Below are 19960 nucleotides of genomic sequence, written 5' to 3' on the forward strand. Positions count from 1 at the left end.
GATTACACCCTTCTCCAACCCACTGCGTCCCGTCCTGGAGAGATCTGGCAGCCACTGCACAAATATCTCTGTACCCTAGAGCATGACTCTACAGATGGTAACTAATCATCGCCCTCCCTCAATCACAGACTGCTCCTGACCCCCTCTACCTGCGCATTTTAGATCTTGATGAAATGTTTACACTGATCCATGATTTCCGCACTTTTTATGATGTTTCCTTCCCCCTGGTATTGTATGCTCATTATCTGCTCTTGTGATGCGATTCTCAACAGCCTATAACTGTTGAAACGGTTTGTTTTATTTTAAAATCAATAAAGACATTTACATTTTAAAAAAAGTAGGCCTAGAAGCAGCAGATTTATTACCAGATTGAGTATTAGCTATGTGAGACATTTCCCTTCCATGTTAAATTGCACAAATCTAGCAAGAGACTTCTATGAGCAGACATCAAGGACTTTAATGCAGTATGTTTTTGGCAAAAGAGGGAGGATCACATCCTGAGATGAATCTATAAATAAATTTAAAAAGGGGGGGAGGGCTTAAAGCCAACGTGTGACGTTCTGGGAAAGATGTAAGGTTCCCAATTCCAATTAATAGGAAAGTCTCATCACTAAGCAATTCTCTAATGTTTCCGTTTTTGGAAATAGTAAAGGCTGCTGATATAATCCAGCTGGAAGTAACTACCTGAAACTACCATCAAGCTGGGAGTATTAGGTGGCATACAGATTCAGATGAAATTCTACTTCATGGGTCCCTGCGGAATAATAGACATCATATCCAGTCTCAAAGCCAGGCTCCTAATTGTTTCGATGGATCTAATCTGGAGGAGAACATTCATCGCGGAGGTATTCCTTTCAGCTTAACGAAAGCCAAAACATGATTACTTCTATTTTCTACCATTGAGTTGTAATTATTCCAATATGGGTTATTGTTCTGGACTTTAAAAGGACTTTGAAAGCTTCTTTAACATGGATATTCATCATCAATGGCTAGGTCGGTGTTCAGCAAAGCTTGCGTATTTTTGTTATTTATTCACATTTTTACAAAGTTCCATCACAACTGTAAGGGTTCAGTCCCGATGATAAAGTCGGTCTCCTGGTTAGTCCACATCAACCCTTCGACTCTGCTTTACTGTTGAGTGAATTCTCTTCTGCTGCAGACGTTCCCGATTCATGGCCAGTACCCTGGAGCAAGAGCAGAAAAGGAGTCACGGAGTGATGAAAGGGCGTGCGTGGAAAGGGTGAAAGCAGGAAGGAAATTTTTTTTAAAAGGAAGGCCGGGGGATGGGGGTATGACCAGGAACGTGGGGAGTGAAATGTTTGGGAGCAGGCAACCATAAGGAACATAGGCAGATGGAGAGGAAGGCAAAGTGATTGTCAAGGATGTAAAAAAGACAGAGAAGCACAGATGAATGTGAGAAAGGAGGGACAAGGAAGACAGATAAACAGATAAGGAAGAAAATGGCAGATGTTATGTAAAGGGCAAAAGCAGCCAGAGGATTAGCAGAAAGAGTAAGGATGCCATTAATGGTTGGAGGAGGACAGAGTAAGACATTAATGGGCAAGTTAAAAAATGAAACAGAAGGAAGGGACAGAGGCCATATAAGGAAGAGAGAAAGGGGGAGGTAGAAAGAGACCAAAGAGAGAAAGAGACCGGTCAGAACACCAAACAAGTCAGTGACACCAAAGTTAGAGCAACAAGGTGACGGAAATTGTATGATGTAGTAAGGAAGAATACAAGAGTTGGGGACAGAGTAAGTAATACAGAAAAATGGAAAGAAAACACATGCAATGATGGGTGATGGAGAAATGCATTCAGTAAAATGAAGGCAGTCAAAATGAGGAAAGAGGTGGAGGCAGAATACAAGATAAGTAGGATTAGAAAAGAAAGAGGAGGGGGGAAAATAATAAGTAGTGATATGTTAACACCCGATAGGTTAAAAAATGTACAGATCTGACAATCTAAAAATCACATCAGAACCTTTAAATATAGTGGACAAGCTCCCTAAATAAAAGCTTTTATCAATTTCACATCAACCAGCATATCTGACTAACCCTTTACACATGTACAAAGGTCAGGTGTTTCTGCAGTATTAAAGAAAAGCGTTTCAGGTCAAATAGGACCTACTATGCTGTGCACTGCGCTCACTGCAGGGGTTGTGTGCAGCACTGTCTGGCTAATATGCAGAATTATTTTATACTGCCACAGACAATTCTGCTAGCTTTGCACATTTATACTAGGGTGTAATGAAATAGTATGTAGTCTGTATGAACAAGTGTATGAAACATGTGCCACCTGTTTTATATTAGCATTGCACACGCTCACTGGCTCCACAAGGCAGACACTCTCCTACCTATGCACTAGCTCTTACCTCATTCGCCGGACCTCAGCTTCCTCCTTGCTTACGACTTTCGGCGTTGTACTTGATTCGGTTACCATTTCGCGAAGTTTTTGTAGGCAATCTGCCAGATTCCTCATTTGGTACCTGCTCACTTCCGAGGTGATGATAAGCTCCCCAGATTTATTGATCTTATTCTTGTACTGGATCAGAAGAAATCACAAATTATGCCAGAATTACTGTTTGAGCCTTGCTTGTAGTGTTAGGGTTAAAGAAAAGCAAAATGTGAAACACTTAAGTAACACCAGAGGCTAATATTTAATACATTATGACCTGACAGTGCACCAGTTACAATGAAGCAAGATCTGCAATTGAAAAGTTACAACTCACACACAAACATGCCAACCAGGATCACATATGGAACGTATCTGCAAAATATTATCCACAAAGAAAATAATCATACTTGCATAAAAAATATGCAACATGAGCAGGGAGACTTGTACAGACACACACACACATCCCCGCTTACACATGCACCCAACACGTGGAGTCTGCAATTAAAACATTGTCACATATCACATCTAGCTAACAAATACACTGCTCAGAACACACATACTACTTGTCCAAAATATCACTGCGTTCACACCGGTAACAGACAGCTTACACATACAACATATATGGCCTGCGATTAAAATACAACAGCTTAACAACATACACAGGCTACTAACATGCATAGATCCACAGACAGAGCAGAAAAGTCCTACAGTCTCCGGAAAGCTGCTGTAATCTAACTCGTATGCTTGCTTAAGTGACAGATTTCACATCAGGTATTCATTTAGGTACATTCCTGTTATATCGAACTAACCAGTTTTATTGTGTGAAGAGCGTCGAGAGTCCACTTTGCGGTAAGAGATTCAGCGCTCTAGGCTTTCTATGGAATGTTCCACACGAGGTTCCGTGAGGTAGTGTTGGGTTTTGAAGTGGGTTGACAGTTGAGACTAGGGGAAGCCAATAGTACTTGGATGTAGACTCTCTTTACTCTTTACTTGATGTTAAATAAACTAATTCATACTTCTATTCTATACCTTGCCTGTAGTCAGTTGCCACAGATTTGTTGGCGGCGACTAGAGCGGCTTTTTGAACCCTGCTGGCCGCTTTGTTTGGCTTATCCCCCCGCCACCCCCCCGCCGAAACCTCTGTGCATGAAGAGCGTTTATCAGGAGATGCAGCTGCGGTGCCGACCTCCAGAGGGATCCATTCCGTTCACTTTCGCTCCCGCTACGATTGTCTTCTACGAAGGTAACGGTTGTGCGGCCGATGCGCAGCGGTCAGCAGGCTTTATGTAATGCCCCGGTTACTTACCGGTAATCTTCATTACTCCGAGTCCTAGTCTTCCTCGCCACAGTAATACATATGAGCCTCCGGCTCCACACAGAACTCCAAGTAAAATAAAAGAGCAGCGCTCTAGTCTCCCCTCCCCCCTCCAATATGGCCCCCAGTGGCTTCAGCCAATCCCATAAAATGATACAAACCAGCCAGCCCGATCGGATAATCAAAGCCGCAGACATGAAGCCACCACCAGGGCCGGGAGGGAAGGGAAACTATACTGTGGCGAGGAAGACTAGGACTCGGAGTAATGAAGATTACCGGTAAGTAACCGGGGCATTACGTCCTCGTCCAGTCTTCCTCGCCACAGTAATACATATGAGCCGATACCAAAGCAATCGGCTTCATGTAAGGAAATAGACCACACCAATAGTGCAGTGAAAACATAATTTAATACACAGAGGTACAGCAATCAAAAGAGAACCTCTCAAGACATCCCCGCAGTTAGAACAGAAGATGCAAATGAAACAGAACCCCCACCCCCAACCTAGAGGCGGTAATGGGACATGAATGTATGAGGGGAAGACCAAGTAGCAGCCCTGCAAACATCCTCCATGGACACCCCTTTGAAGGAGGCCCAAGACACAGCAACAGATCGGGTGGAACGCCCCTGAACAGGAAGGGAGGGAACCTTAGAAACAGAATCATACGCCAACAAAATGGCCTCCTTAATCCAGCGACTGATCGTCGAGAGGGATGGTTTCAGGCCCTGACGTGATAAACCATAATTGACAAATAAGTTGTCCACTTTGCAAAAGGAAGACGTGCGTGATAAATAGATCAATAAGGCACGACGAACATCCAAGAGGTGCAACAGGGATTCCTCATCCGAGGAAGGATCAGGACAAAGACTCGGAAGGACCACCTCAGTAGACCTGTGAAAATAAGAATCCACCTTTGGAATGAACGTAGGATGAGGGCATAACACCACACGGTCCGACAAAACCAACAAAAATGGGGCAGAACGAAGGAAGGCACCCAACTCACCCATACGTCTGGCAGAAGCAATCGCCACAAGAAACACCACCTTGAGTGTTAAAAACTTCAACCCCACCGACTCCAAAGGCTCGAAGGGAGCCAACTGCAAGGAGCGCAAAACCAAAGGCAGGTCCCAAGGTGGAGGACACATGATAGGACGGGGGCGTTGGAAAGAGAGAGACCTAAAAAGTCTAGCAACCAATGGTGAAACAGAAACCAAAGGGAGGACATGGAATGCCCGAATTGCAACCCACTGAGCCCGAAGAGTCGAAATGGCCAAGCCCAACACAAATCCATCATTCAAAAAATCCAAAATGCGAGCCGGGTCCAAAGAAGCCACCGACAGATCGTGACACAGACACCAAGAAACAAAATTATCCCAGTGCTTCGCATAGGATTTAAGAGTAGAAGGTCTCCTGGATTGCTGAATGACTCCAGCCACAGCCAACGAACATACATTTCGCATCAACGAATCCCTTTCAAGAGCCAGGCCCGCAGACCCAAGGAACGGAACACAGGCAGAGGAAGAAGAGGACCCATCGGAGGATAAGGAATGAATGGCAAGGCCCACCCCGGAGACACAGCCAATTCCAACAGCAGGGGATACCAAGGGCGACGCATCCACCCCGGAGCAATGAGAATCACAAAGGATCCCTCCCTCTTGATCTTCTGCAAGATCAGGGGAACAGGGGGAAAGGCATACAACAGACCCCTCGGCCAAGGGAACGACAGGGCATCCACCCTCCAGGCATCCCGGGAAGGCATAATCGTGCAAAAGCAACGGCTCTTGTATTTGTCCTGGGAAGCAAATAGGTCGACAATCGGATATCCAAACATCCTCCGCAACCTCCTGAACATCACATGCGTCAGGGACAAAGACCTCATGGAAGGAAACACCCGGCTCAGACAATCCGCCACAGTGTTCTCCGCGCCAGGTAGGTAAATGGCAGATAGGGACTCCAGATGTACCTCTGCCCAACAACATATCCGACGGCTGAGGCAACTGAGGGATCGAACCTTGCACCCCCTTGATGGTTCACTAAGACATCACAACCTGATTGTCTGTTCGGATCTGTACATGGTGACCCTGAACAAGATCCGAGAAATCCAACAGACCCAGAAGGACGGCCTTCAGCTCCTTGTAGTTGGAGGAACAGGACAACACCGACTGAGGCCAAACCCCCTGAGTTGTCGAATCCCCCAGAGTAGCACCCCACCCCAGCAGGCTGGCATCGGTAGGGACCACGCGGGTGGGAACAATCAGAAAGGGGCGGCCCCTGGACAGATGACCCTTGTCCAACCACCAACTCAGGACCACCCGAACATCATCCGACATAGGAACCAAAACACTCATATCTAGGGAACAGGGGTCCCAATGCGACAAAACGTGGGACACCACCGGGTACATGTGGAGGCGAGCCCACGGCACCGTCAATAATGACGCCGACATTAGACTCTGAACCCTCAACCAGAGGCTCACAGGATGAGAATGCCCCAACAACAGGGCACGAACTGCAGATACCAGGGACAGAATCCTGGGAGGGTGCAGAAACACCATCCCCAACTGAGTCCTGAACAGAGCCCCAATGAAAGTCAATTCCTGTGCAGGAACCAGGTAGGACTTCGGTACATTCACTAGGAACCCATGATGTTCCAGGACATGGCACACCCTCTGGACATGCAACTCCGCCTTAGGAAGAGAAGAAGCAGAAATTAAAATGTCGTCCAGATAAGGAAAAACACTAATGCCCTCCCCATGCAATTGTCCAATAAGAGGAGCCAGAACCTTAGTAAAGACCCTGGAATTGGTAATGACGACCCAGCACGCAAAACCGGAGAAACTTCTGAGAGTCCGGATGAACAGGGATATGCAGATAAGCATCTCTTAAGTCTATTGATGCAAGGAAGTCGCCCTGAGATATCAGAGGAAGGATCAACTGAAGGGAAACCATCTTGAACTTCTGGTGAGGGATGTAAGCATTCAACCACTTCAGGTCCATCACTGGCCGAAGATCCCCAGTGCGCTTTGACACCAGGAATAGGATGGAATACACACCCAACCCCAATTGATCGACGGGAACAGGAATCACCGCACCTTTGACCACCAGTGATTCGATGCCTTCCAAAAGCGCCAATCTCCTTACAGGGTCTCTGGGACAAGGAGTGGCCCTGAAACAGTCTGGGGGAGTCTGGATAAATCCAATACGCAAGCCCACTGAAACCACCTGCAGCACCCATTTGTCCGATACAGTCATTCTCCAAGACTCCAGGAAGAAACTGAGGCGACCCCCAACCGGACCCAAACCAGGAGCGATCCAGTCATGACTTTGGTGCAGGAGTGGAGGAGGAAGAAGAACCGGAGAACCGGGTTTTTCCAAAGGAAGGAGCACCCCGGCCACGCCCCCTCCCACGAAAGGGCTGACCAGCCCGACCCCTCCGAGAAGGGCCAAAAGCCCGCTGAGAACCAAAGGAACGGAAGTGACTCGCCCTCTCAGGAGCCAGGAGTTTACGGTCTTCCGCCGTTTTCTTTACCATGTCATCCAGAGGTGACCCAAAAAGTTTAATCCCAGAAAAAGGAATCTTCATCAGGAGATTTTTCTGCGCAGCATCAGCCTTCCATGAACGAAGCCACAACTGGCGCCTTGCAGCCACCGAAGACCCAGCCGCAGAAGCCACCGCTCCCAAAGAGTCAAAGGAGACATCTGAAAGCAACCAAACCTATTGCTCCATCATAGCCAGGGTAGAAGAAGGACATCCTCCCCCTGGTCCAACAATTCCGACAGAGACTGAAAATCCTTAAGCAAGGATTGTATAGTGTAAGAAGCATAAGCAGCAGCCCTGATAGAAAAATTTGCAGCCGCAAAAGTGCGCTTCACCGCACCATCCACTTTACGGTCAACCGGGTCAGCAGGAGAAGAATCTTCTGAAACCACAGTCCCATGAGACGACATGCTGGCCAACAAGGAATCAACCTTTACCGAGGAAGGGAATTTCACATCAAAATCCTGTAGCGGGTACCTCTTATTCAAAAATCGTGGAAAGGAACCCTTGTCCACATCCTTTCATTCATTCTCCAAGACCCTCAAGACTGAAGAGTGTAGAGGCAAAGAATCAGGTTCAGGACGTTGATATTGCGCAAATAGATCGTTCTCCAGAGGAACAACAGAAGCAGGAAACACCAAGTTCTCTCGAATGTGACCCAGCACCTCCTTCAGGTCGGCACCCTGCACAAAACTACCCCTGACATCAACCTCCTCCTCATTCTCATTCTCAGAATCAGCAGCCGCAGTGCCATCAACCTTTGCCTGCTTCGCAGGAGGAACAGGCACCTGACCCTGCATAGCAGCAGCCACAGCAGAATTGATCATCTGCTGCAACACGTCCATAGAGGGGATCTGTATACCAGAACCAGAAGCCACCACCAAGGGATCAGGAGCATCAACATCCTGAGAATCACACTCCATCATAGTGAAACACAAGTGGATGAGTGAATTAAACACAGGCAACCAAGACAACACTCCCGGTATAAAAAGGCCCCGTGGTTGCTATGCAACCGAACAAGCCAGCCCCTGCTTGTCATCAAACATAAATGCCAGAAGAGAAATCGAGCGCATGCGTAGAGACCTGCAATAGATCTACGCGTGATGTTCCAGTCAGCCGCATACCACTGAACTGCAGCAGAAATGAACGCGATCGGGAGCCTCCGGCCCCCACATCAAGCTACTCGGCATATATTAGCAGGTACGAATGCGATCGTGAGCCTCCGGCCCCCAGAGCAAACGCACCCGGCCGCACTACGTCCGCTCAGCAGGACGCGCGGTCGGGAATGAAATAAACACCCGCAAACAGGCATTAAGCCCCAACATAGCAGGACTCCAAGAACGAGTCCCGATCGGAAACAAACGCCACGAAAGTCCGCTCAAGCAGGACCAGAGGCGTGAAGGCAGAAGAAGGGGGAAAAACATAAGCAATATTGTAAGAATCATAGAATAATACAAATTAATACAACTACTTCCCCCAAACTTGATACCCCAGGGCAAAACGGGGCTGCTCAAGCAGGACCCCCGCCCCACTCACCTGACCATCAGGCAACACAGCACTCGGAGAAGTGCAGTAAAAAAAGAACAGATCGGGCTGGCTGGTTCGTATCATTTTATGGGATTGGCTGAAGCCACTGGGGGCCATATTGGAGGAGGGAGGGGAGACTAGAGCGCTGCTCTTTTATTTTACTTGGAGTTCTGTGTGGAGCCGGAGGCTCATATGTATTACTGTGGCGAGGAAGACTGGACGAGGAGGTAATGAGACATGATCTTGAGAGAACGGCCTGGCGCATGGAGATGAGCCCTTACAGGGCCGATATCTGTTCTCTGCCTACGCTCTTGACATTGGAGGAACAGCCTGGCGCACGGAATGCAGTGAATACCGGGTCTACTTTCCTCCTCCCAGCCTGAAATGCTGAAATCAGAGGGCCTTCGAGACGCCACGGTCATGATCCTTGCTGCCATAGGGCACACGGTTTTCCTGGCCTCCTCCAATTTCAGTCTCCTCTGCTTAAGCTGCACGGCCATCTAGTGGCCAATAGACATATTCTCAGGCACCAGTTTAAACCGCTATCAAGCTCTGGGGGAAGCACTTACATTTAACTTCTTACAGGTTACTGCAAGTTTCCATGTTTAATCGGTGCACATCTGCGTATTGGCTCACGCCGGCAATTATTCCAGCCGGGAGTCTCTGACGCATCTGTTGAAGGCACCACTCAATTTCCAGCCGGGGGCTTTCAAAGCATATTTAACTTTGATTCGAGCTGCAGCATACACACTGCCAATACAGCATGGAATTAGATTGAGCTCCTCACACCTGTGCTTGTGCCAGTCCAACTGGCGATAGCATTTATTAGTTGTGATCCTTGCCGCGTGTTCAGTGGGTGCATTTTTTTTTTCCAGGTCTGGTCTCCTCTCTTCACCTCACAACGCGGCATCTTCTGCAGTGACAAATACTCTAGCGTATTGTTGATGTCTGACAATTCCTGCAGTGTTTCTTCTGCAGTGAAAAGCACACTTTTACTTGTCTGTCTTCTACAAGTGTCAAGAACAGTAACAATTTACATTTCTATTGATGATGCTTGTTGCACAGGGATCAGCACACTTATTACTAACAGTGACAAGCACCCTTTTCATGTCTAATCGATTCTGCATGGTGTTTCTTCTATCGTGACAAGCACACTAACAATGTAATGTTAACTTTAGCATGTTGCTTGTTGCACCTTGATGAGGACAGTATTACGGACCTAAAATAAATCATATTATTAAATCGTTAAACACTCTTTGGCTTTCCACTTTCTTACAGACTCATATCTCACAGTTCACAAGCTTCACCAATCAGTTCCCACACACATTTCCATACATATGACCCCATCAGCACGAATACACTGCCACAGGTTCATGGATTTTATAAATATATATATATATATATATATATATATATATATATATATATATATATATATATATATATATATATATATATATATATTTAATGGAAACAGATATTCATTTGTATAAAGTTCCAATATCAATGTCTACAAATACAATAAAACAATGACAGATTAAAAAGAGTTTTTTTATACACCATAATAAAAAAAATTCACACCATGGAGAAGGAGACGAAGAAACACGCAAAAGACAATTTTCTATGTCATAAAATCAGCTAATTTGTATAAACAATCAATACAGCCAAATGATGGGTCTCATCTTTTGTGCAGGCATGTTCTCCGAATTTAGCTTTACGTAAGCGTGGACGCTTTTCGGCAGTACTAGACAAATTCCAAACGTCTTCTTCAAGACAGTAATTCGTGCTCTCTCTACTCAATATAAAATATTCATTGGAACCACTAAAGCATCTGATTTCCTTGTTAACTATATGTTTTTATGTAAAAACATTCCTCCTCTTTCACTTCAGTTTATATTGAGTCTCAACCCTTAATCGTCAGGGCAACACCACCCTCCTTATAGGGTGATACAAATGCTGTATATTGTGGTAAAACTTCAAGTTTGAGCACCTAGTTGTCCAACAGCCGTGGCGTCTTATTTTCTTTAATGACCACCTGCTGTCTTCGTTGCTTGCATAATACATAGTTCACACGATTGCTTCAAAATCATTTCGACAACTAGGGACTCAAAACTCGAAGTTTGACTGCACTATATTGTGATTTTAATGACACAGAAAATTGCCTTTTGTGTTTTTCTTTATCTCTCCTTGTTCTTCTTTATGGTGTGAATTTATTTTTATTATAAGTGTATATAAAAACCTTTTTAATCTTTGTCGTTTTATTATATATGTAAAGATTGATATTGGAACTTAGTACAAATGAATATTTGTTTCGTATATATATATATATATATATTTTGTATAAAATCCATGATCCCGTGGCACTGTTGATTGGGTCATATGAATGAAAATGTGTGTGGGCATTGATTGGTGAAGCTTGCGTTAACTAAGATATGAGTTTGTGTGAGGTGAAAATCCAAAGAGTGTTTAAATCCTATACAGTGACACGCACACTATATACCTCCTATACAATTTATATGTTACAAGTTTAAAATGCTAATTTCATCTTTGCTGTCATAGCCACAATGCAGTTTGTGGCTCCACCTCCATCATTCCAAGACACTCTAGGAGATCGTCCAGTCAGGTGGTCAATATGGTTTGACACAAGCGGAATGTCCAACTTCGTTTGTGTGTGTGTTTTGACTGGAGGTCACTTAATAAAGAAATTTGGGTTGATTCCTACCCATTACCCAAAATCAATGACGTATTTGCCCGCACTGCAGGGGGTAGTTTATTTTCCAAACTAGACTTTGCATCAGCATACCACCAAGTAGATCTGCATCCAGAGTCAAAGAACTTCATGGTGTTTGTCTCTCCTATTTGGAAATTTCAATATCACTATGCCGTTTAGACTTGCCTCTGCAGCATCGTTTTTTCAAAGAATAATGTATAACATGCTAAAAGAGGTGCAAGGTGTCTTGGTTTTCCATGATGACGTGCTGATTTTTGCAAAAAATTTTATCGCACAACGTCATTTTGGAAAACATACATAGAATTTTCAAGGACTATGGGGCAATACTGAAAAAAGAGAAATGCCAATTCTTATGCAGTGAAGTTGAGTATCTTGGACATATACTCCCTAAGGAAGGTATCAGACCTAGGCAGTGTTTGATAGAGTCAATTGTGGAAGATGGTCCTTTGGTAGACAAGTGTGGTGTCAAGGCATTTTTAGGGCTGTGTGAACTGTATGTTCGAGTCATTATAGACTAAGCTTCCAAAATCAGACCCATCAGTAGTGCGCTCATAAAGGGAAAAAAATCAGTTTGGGATTAAGACTATTCTGAAGCCTTTACATGGATAAAAGCTCAACTGGGTGTGAGTAAAGCTCTAAAGCCATTTGATCAGCCAGTAACTTGCAGCATCACGGTTGATGCTAGCACAGTAGGATTAGGAGCTGTGCTCACTCAAAAGAAAGGGGATTCAGAATATACCATTGCTTTCATCTCAAGGGTGTTGCGTGATGCTGAACTGCAGTATTTGGTGAGCGATAAAAAATTGTTCACGTGTTGGTGGACGATTGAAAAGTTCTGGTGGTATGTCTGGGGAAAGGGTTTCTGTCTACAAACTGATCACAAACCTTTAGTGAATATTTTGGTTGGAGGTGGTGGTAAATGTTGTACACCACGGATTTTAAGGGTATCTACCAAACTTTTACAATTCCAGTTTGATGTGGTACACATTTCTGGGGGCAAGAATGTCCTAGCCGATTTTCTTTCTGGGTTCCCATGTAGATTTAGAAGTCTGTTAGGTAGCGTCCATCAAAGTACCTGAATTAGGTGTGTGTTCTGAAGAAGCACAGAGACTCTAAGGGAGGATCAGGTGTTACGTACTGGAGTTTGTAAAAAATGATTGGCCATAGAATCAAAGGTTACTGCTCATGCTTCAGGTTTTTTGTAAAGTTTGTGAGGAATTTGCCAAGGAAGACGGTATGTATTTAGGTCAGATAAATTGGCTCCACCACTCAAGTTGAGAAGTGGCATAATAAATATAGCACATGAGGGACACCCTGCTTCCACCCTCACAAAAAGGTGCATTTGTGATTACTTCTGGTGGCCTAGAATGGATGGAAGGGCATTGTGTGTGCGTTAGCTGACAAAGGTTTGAAAGTAGCAGCTCCTCCTTTGATACCCATTGAAGTTCTATCGAGACCGTCGGTAAAATTAGGGATTGAGGTTATGGGTCTTCACGATTTATTAGCTGGAGGTGCCAGATTTATTTTGGTGCTTATGGAATACTGTTCTAAGTGTCCGTAGCTTTTGTAAGAGACCCTTATGCTAGCTCTGTGGTGGAATTTCTCAGAAGTATCTCTCCAAGGGAAGGATTTCCAGAAATTCAAATGTCTGAAATGGCACCCAATATATTAGAAAAGAATTTCAGCATTTTCTAGAATACACGTAGACTAAAACATCACAAGAGTTCCTTATACCACCACCGAATAAATGGTCATGTTGAAAGGATGAACCATGTTGTGTGGGAGTGTGTAAAATGGGCAAAAGGAGGGAACCATGGCATTGTCAAATCTGTGACGAGTATGCTGTGGTTCTAAAGGACCACACCTCGTTCACCAACCAAGTTTTCTCCTTTTGAGTTGTTAAGAGGTGGAAGAGCCAATACCACTTTTCGTCCAGCTTGGATGGGCAAATTGTTGAAGAGTGAATCTGATGTTGAAAACGTAGGGGTTTTTGTTAAAGAAAATGTCGTCAAACTCAAAATAAGAAGTATTGTTGGTATGATCAAAAGAAAAGTGTGAAAAACTTAGGGCGCATGTTGGAAATGTAGAGCAAATTAAAATCGGCCAATCATGTACAAAAAGGGAAAAAGGTTTGAATTTCCACAAATGTTACCAGCGATCAAAATGTTCAACGCCTGGATAGGGGTTCTGGCATGAATCACAAAACCCATTAGGTTTTGGACATAAGATTTTTATGGGGTTAACTATGCATATTTTGAGGTGAAAGTATATTTTTCTTGTTATTTTTGGTTAACTGAGGGAGGGGAAGATATATTGAGTTCTAATATTTCAAACCTTTCAGTTTTACTGTGTTAAGAGCATTGGGATTCCACACTGTGGTAGAGACTTCTCTTCAAGAAAAGAAGTGTTATTCTATTAAGAAGGGAAGATGTGTTTTATAACAATCCAGCTTTATTGTGTTAAGAGCGTTGAGACTCCACTTTTTGGTAAGAAACTCAGCGCACTATGCTTTCTATGAAATGTTCCACACATCAGGTTCCATGTGCTATTGTTTGGTTTTGAAGTAGGTTGACCATTGGCGGTTAAAACTGGGGGAAATTCAACAGTACTTAGCTGTACACCCTAAGCAGCTCTTTACTTGGTGTTTGATAAACTCATTTATACTTCTATTCTACACCTTGTCAGTAGTCAATTGCCACAATTTCCTGCTGTGTTTTTATCGGGGGCGGTCAGAGGCTCTAGATTTTCCAACAGTAAAGAGCATCCACGAGAACACAAGAGGAGCTGCCATGTTAACCCTGTGCTTCTGTTTCCTTGAGGTTTTGGTTTTAAATGATCAAATTAAGTTGAAGCTGGAAAAGGTACACCTTCGTGAATAGTTCAAGGGATTGCTGCAGCTGCTGCCTTGCCCAAGAGAGTGCCAATTACATTTCAAAATACAGGGCCACTGTAAGAAATTCGGTTGTTAGTTGAGGAGGGTGAGAACCCACCTCAAATAATAATCTCAATGAGCCAAGGGTGAACCACAAAAGCCACTATATAAACCTGTGCTTAACCAACTGGCACAAAACAGTCAGGCTTCAGTTTAGAAGCAATGTGTAAATTATTTATGCAGCACTAAATAAGAAATAAAGTCTAAATGTGCATCCTTAAAGAGACCAGTAGGTCCGCCACACTGGGCTGTTAGGCGCCCAATTGGAAAAGGTTTGTCCAGTGCTGCCACGCATTGCTCAACTAAAACCAGTGGTTCAAGACAGTCTGTTACCAACTTCATCTTCAAAAGTTAGGCCTTGCCGACACTTCAATTCATTTCAACTAGTCTGCAGTTGCAGCTTAACTACAAAACAGGGAACATTCTTCTTTATTCAGAGTTCCCGTCACCAAAGCCTTCATGGAAGAAATCAAAGGGATTATTCCACGCAGAGTGCCCCATGCCCCAGTTTGGAATAGGAACATAGTTCTGTCTCCACTCATGGGCCCTCCGTTTGAACCTCTTCACTTCTGCTCCCTCCAGTTTCTCTCGCGGAAAGTTGCCTTCCTCATTGCCATTACATCTTTAAGGCGTATGAGCAAGTGTCAAGCTCTTACAGTAGAAGAATCTTTCTTCCAAGTCCACGACTGAGTCGCCCTAAGACTAACCCAAGGTTTCTGTCTAAGATGGAATCCCCGTTCCACCTTAATCAGACAATTGAGCTTCCGGTGTTCTTCCTGCAGCCAGACACAGTAGCAGACAGGGCCCTCCACACACTAGAGGTCAAGCGTGCCCTCATGTATTAATTACCCTGACTCCCATGACGAGGGAAGTGATCCGCTTTGGGGAATGCTCTGGTATCCAGATCAACTGGAACAAAATTCCTATTTCTGCTTACTGAATCTGCGAGACCCTTCCAAATGGACTACCCTTTAAAATGGGCATCCGAACCAACTAAATATTTAGGCATACGGCTGTGCAGAGACCCAGAGGAACTGTGGAGAGTAAATTATGGTTGTACAGTCGAATGAATTGAGACCCGTATACAGGGATGGAACAAGCTCCCACACTCTATTGCTGGGCGCATAGCGTTAGCAAAAATGGTGGTGCAACCAAAATTCTTATATCTTTGTTAACATTCTGCTTCCTCTCACGTCACAAGTTCTTTAAAAGGCTGCGCTCCAACATGATTGCGCTAGTTGGCACGTCATCAACTCTGTGTCGTATGACATCCTTACGTAGTACCCGACACGTGGCAGATTGGGTGCTCCAGATTTAAAATTATACGCTCTCTGTGGACAGGTGAGCTTTTTACACTTTTGGCTACACCCCACACCGTTTCAGCCACATTTAGCAATAGAAAGCGACCAGACTGCTCCATGGCAGCTGAAAACGGCCTTGTTCCAACCATATACAGCTCCCAGGGCCGAAATAAACACAATGGAGTGCATGAGATGGGCATGGGAGGGGATCCATAGACGGATTGGCGCTGCCCAGCTCTATGCACCATCAGTAGCTCTGGCGGCTAATCCCTCCTTTCCCCCTCTATGGGACCATGGTATGTCGCGGCAAGCTGCGACATTGGGTATCAAAACATATTCTGACCTGTACCCAAACGACCAGTTCCTCCCCTCATTTACTTGTACGGACACGAGGGAAATCACTTTGATGGGTACACTTCTATACTACCAAATCAGAACGACGTGTAGAACTGTAAATGGCTCATTCCCTGCCCCATCCAACTACTGTAGCACTAGAATATATATACACAACCCCTACGCCACGTAAACTCATTACCCGACTCTACTCCTTAACGATGTCCGCCTCCCCGTTATACACCTCGAGGGCATGCCGGGTGTGGGAATTAGAGGTTGGCCTGGACAAGCCTGGTGAACAATGGTATTACTGCTGTGGGCAAACAGAACTCCTCTACCCTACCTATAAATGTTTCCATTTAAAATGTCTGCATTGAATGTATCACACCCATATAACTACATAAGATTGGACTGTCTAGCGACGCAAGATACTGGCGCTGCGCAGCACCGGAAGCTAACTTTTTACACCAGACCTGGACCTGCCCAAGAGTGTCGAGCTTCTGGAGGTCGGTGTGTGTGAGACTATTCGTGCCATCACGGGAAACCTGACCTCACCCGAACCCATTGTTGCATTTGCTTGGGTATGTTAAGGAACCTATGGCTGCACACCGTCTGCTTGCAGCGATGCTGCTGCTGCAGGCTAAGCGGCAGGTGGCGATACTATGGGCCCGCATACCGGCGCCTACAAAGAAGGCATGGCTGTGTGATGTAACACGCTGCCAAACACAAGTGACTACTTTTTGGGACCTCATGCCGCAGGCAAGTCACCCTAATACTCTTGCATGTCTGGATGTAGAGAATGTGTATTAAGTATCAAAATGATAGTCACGTACTACATCTGCTGTATACACTCGCACGTTTATGTTGCTAATAAGTCAGATATTGTTTAACACTTACTCCCAAGAATGTATATCTTTGTGAATGTTGATTACGATTTTCAAAAAAAAAAAAAAGGAAAAAAAAGCATTTGTAGATTCACATGCACCCAATTTCCTCTTCGGAAGCCTCTGGTTGATGCAGTCTCTTTCACATGGTCATCTTCTTTTCTATACTCCATCTTCATCCTCACCGGCTATACAGAAAATAATCTAACAATGGAGCTGATGCCCATGTGCATTACCAGTCTTAGGAGGAGTCACTATACCTTGTGACTTGAAAGACTTCTTAGAAGAAAAAGAAGTTGCACATGCCCTAGCCCAACACTAGATGGCAAGAGTATCCACAGCATTTGAATCTACAGCACTACATGCCAAAAACAGATGCTGTGTAAGTAACATTTTCCCTCTGTGTTAAAGTTTGCACAACTGCAGCATATGCTGCACCTGTTCTATGTGATGAAAGCATCTGCTGTCAATGCTATGAGGCCTTCTCACTTTTGCCTTTGTCGGTGCGGATTTTTACAAGTCTGCAGTGTAACACACAGACAAGGCCACTTGTGGGCAAAGCATGCCTAGGAGTCTACACTAACTTAGTCTTTCAGACCCACTGAACATGCGCAAACTGATGGTGCTAAGGACTGTCAGGTGGCATACAGGACTAAGCTTAAACATCTAAAAAAAAAAAAACTCTGCAGCCTTTTCCACATGATTTAATATTTGGCAGTCAACAGAAGAGATAGGCCTGATATTTGCCTCCTCAAACAGATTTCACTTCATGTAAAGCATGATAATTGAGAGAGAGAGAAGGGGGGTATACAGGAATGTGTGGAAGGAGGCAAGACAAAGGGAGGGCTGACAAAAGAGGCCGAAGCAAAAGGTGGGAACAAGGATTGAAAACTGGGTGAAAAGGGAGCAGGGTGTGGGAACAAGACAAAGAATAGCAGTGGAGAGAGACATAATAGAACAAGCATTGGCATAGCCAATAGGTCTCGCCTTTGGGACCTTATAAGTGTTTAGCCATGCAACAGTTGCATAACTAAATACTTATAAGGTCCCAAAAGCAAGACCTATTGGCCATGCCAAGCGGCCGTGTGGCCAAAGTGATCGCGATCAAACATCAAAGCGGCCGCGAAAGTGAAAGTAATCGCGGTAAAGCGCGGCGCGCGCGCCCGCGCACATGCACTGTAGCGCTAGGCTGGCCTGGTAGCACTTTTTGGAGCCCTCTCAATAAGTCTCGCCAGACCAGCGCAAACGCTGGGTCAGGTGAGACCTAAAAAAGGAGAGGAGGAATGGAGATTAAAGGAAGAACTGGTAGGGTGTGATAGAACTAGGGAAAGAAGTTACAGACCATGAAGAACATAGAACAGTGTTCCAATGTGTGCCCTAGCCACCTTTAGCAAACGTGCAAACAGAAAAAGGATTTCTCACTTGTATATTATGCTGAATCTCAGGCCATACCATCTTACCAAGGTTAAAAGACTCTTGAATCCTGGAGGACTAAGCTCGTTACCCAAAGGCAAACATAGTACTTTGTGTTGATAGCACATGCTACACACAGGGTATTGACCATGGTATACCGGCCCTTACATCGGGTGTGCAAGAAACAACTGCACTAAAGGATACTCTGGAGTTCATGAGTGAAGTAGTCTTCATCCAACTCAAAATAACCTTCTCTACTAATTGGTTAACAAGATGCCCGGGCAGCCAATACCTGCAAAGTCAGTAGAATGACACATTTGATGTGGGTGTTGGAACATTCCTCAGCTAGACAGCTGATGGATGAACAGATAATTCGAATTTCTAGTTACTAACAAAACATCGATCCGTGGGCAAAAATAATCACCCACTGAAAGGATGGGTTTGGCTAAGGTTTAAGAATACCGTCACGCCCATACATTGCATACTTCATTCATAGTTCAGGCAAAGCAGTGTGTCAGACTCGGCAGTGGCACGAGATTTGATATATAAACCAAGTTTTAAAAAAAAATGCACCACTATGATGGAGGAGGCTCTAACTATGTGTACTGCTTCTCCACTGTAATGGCTTAGAGAGGAGCAGATCTAACCAGAAAAAGTGACACCTGCATCAAATAAATGTGTCAAGAGGAATCTTTGGAAATGATAGCAGTTCAAAGAGCTGGGCTTTGTTAAACGGTTCTACTTAAACACAAACTCCTTATACATGCTAAGCCCCTCAAATTACAACTCAGTTGTCTAGTCAATACCTTTTCAGCTATTTTCAGTCGCACATCCTCAGAGATCCAGTCTGCTGATGCCAGGTGGAAGCGAATTTCAGCCTTTGTATTAACTGCAAAAAAGAAAACAAAAACGCATGAGTCTTGCTAGAATTCTCAGTTGCAGTCATGGTTAGGTGGTCATGGTTATTGCTTGAAAAACATCAATTTTAGAGGTTACAGTTTACATTTTACATATTTAAAAAAATGAACTCAATACAAAAAAATTAGCAGATGTCTAAATATTGGAGTGGCCAGGATTACAGCCAAACTTTGATGTAGGCAACTTAATCGCCAGATTACTTATCTCCCTAAATGTACATTACAAACATCTCAATGAGTATTTTTTTTAAACCAGTACAAATACACATCACATTACAGCTCATCATTTAGAAAAAGTATTTATTAAACGCATCATAACATGAAAAATATAGGCTCAATATATGCCTTAAATTATGTCTTGCCAAATTAAACCCATATGATTACCTTTAGACTACCAAATAGAACAAATACCCAATATTACAACAGCTGGTCACTGTAACAGCCAGGGTAAGATTAAGGAAGCCAAAACTGTTTTGTTAATTTACAGTGGTCACAATTTAATATTGTAAAAGCGACTGATGTGGAAGTTACACTAACAGTTAAAACGTTCCCAAAATAAACATATTAGTCAAAATTATTAGGAAACCATTTATTACTTTGCTTTTATATTTACAAATAGGCACACTATTGTCCACGAACATCTATTTAAAATCATCTGCATGTGTTTTGATCATTGCAC

General features: G+C 44.2%; 1 protein-coding gene across 1 annotated transcript in view; it reads right to left on the reverse strand.

Moving 5' to 3' along the window:
* Positions 1-326: 326 nt before the first annotated feature.
* Positions 327-19960, reverse strand: part of MRPL58 (mitochondrial ribosomal protein L58) — a 93970-nt gene continuing 74336 nt past the window's right edge. Inside the window, exons 4-6 of the mRNA XM_085617064.1 lie at positions 19171-19253; positions 2372-2541; positions 327-1184 (exon numbers count right to left, since the gene is read on the reverse strand). Coding sequence (XP_085473190.1) covers positions 1100-1184; positions 2372-2541; positions 19171-19253 — 338 coding nt within the window. The 3' untranslated portion in view covers positions 327-1099. The remainder of the gene's footprint in view (positions 1185-2371; positions 2542-19170; positions 19254-19960) is intronic.

The sequence above is a fragment of the Triturus cristatus genome, chromosome 7, assembly GCF_964204655.1.
Source record: "Triturus cristatus chromosome 7, aTriCri1.1, whole genome shotgun sequence".
In the NCBI taxonomy this organism is placed as follows: Eukaryota; Metazoa; Chordata; class Amphibia; order Caudata; family Salamandridae; genus Triturus; species Triturus cristatus.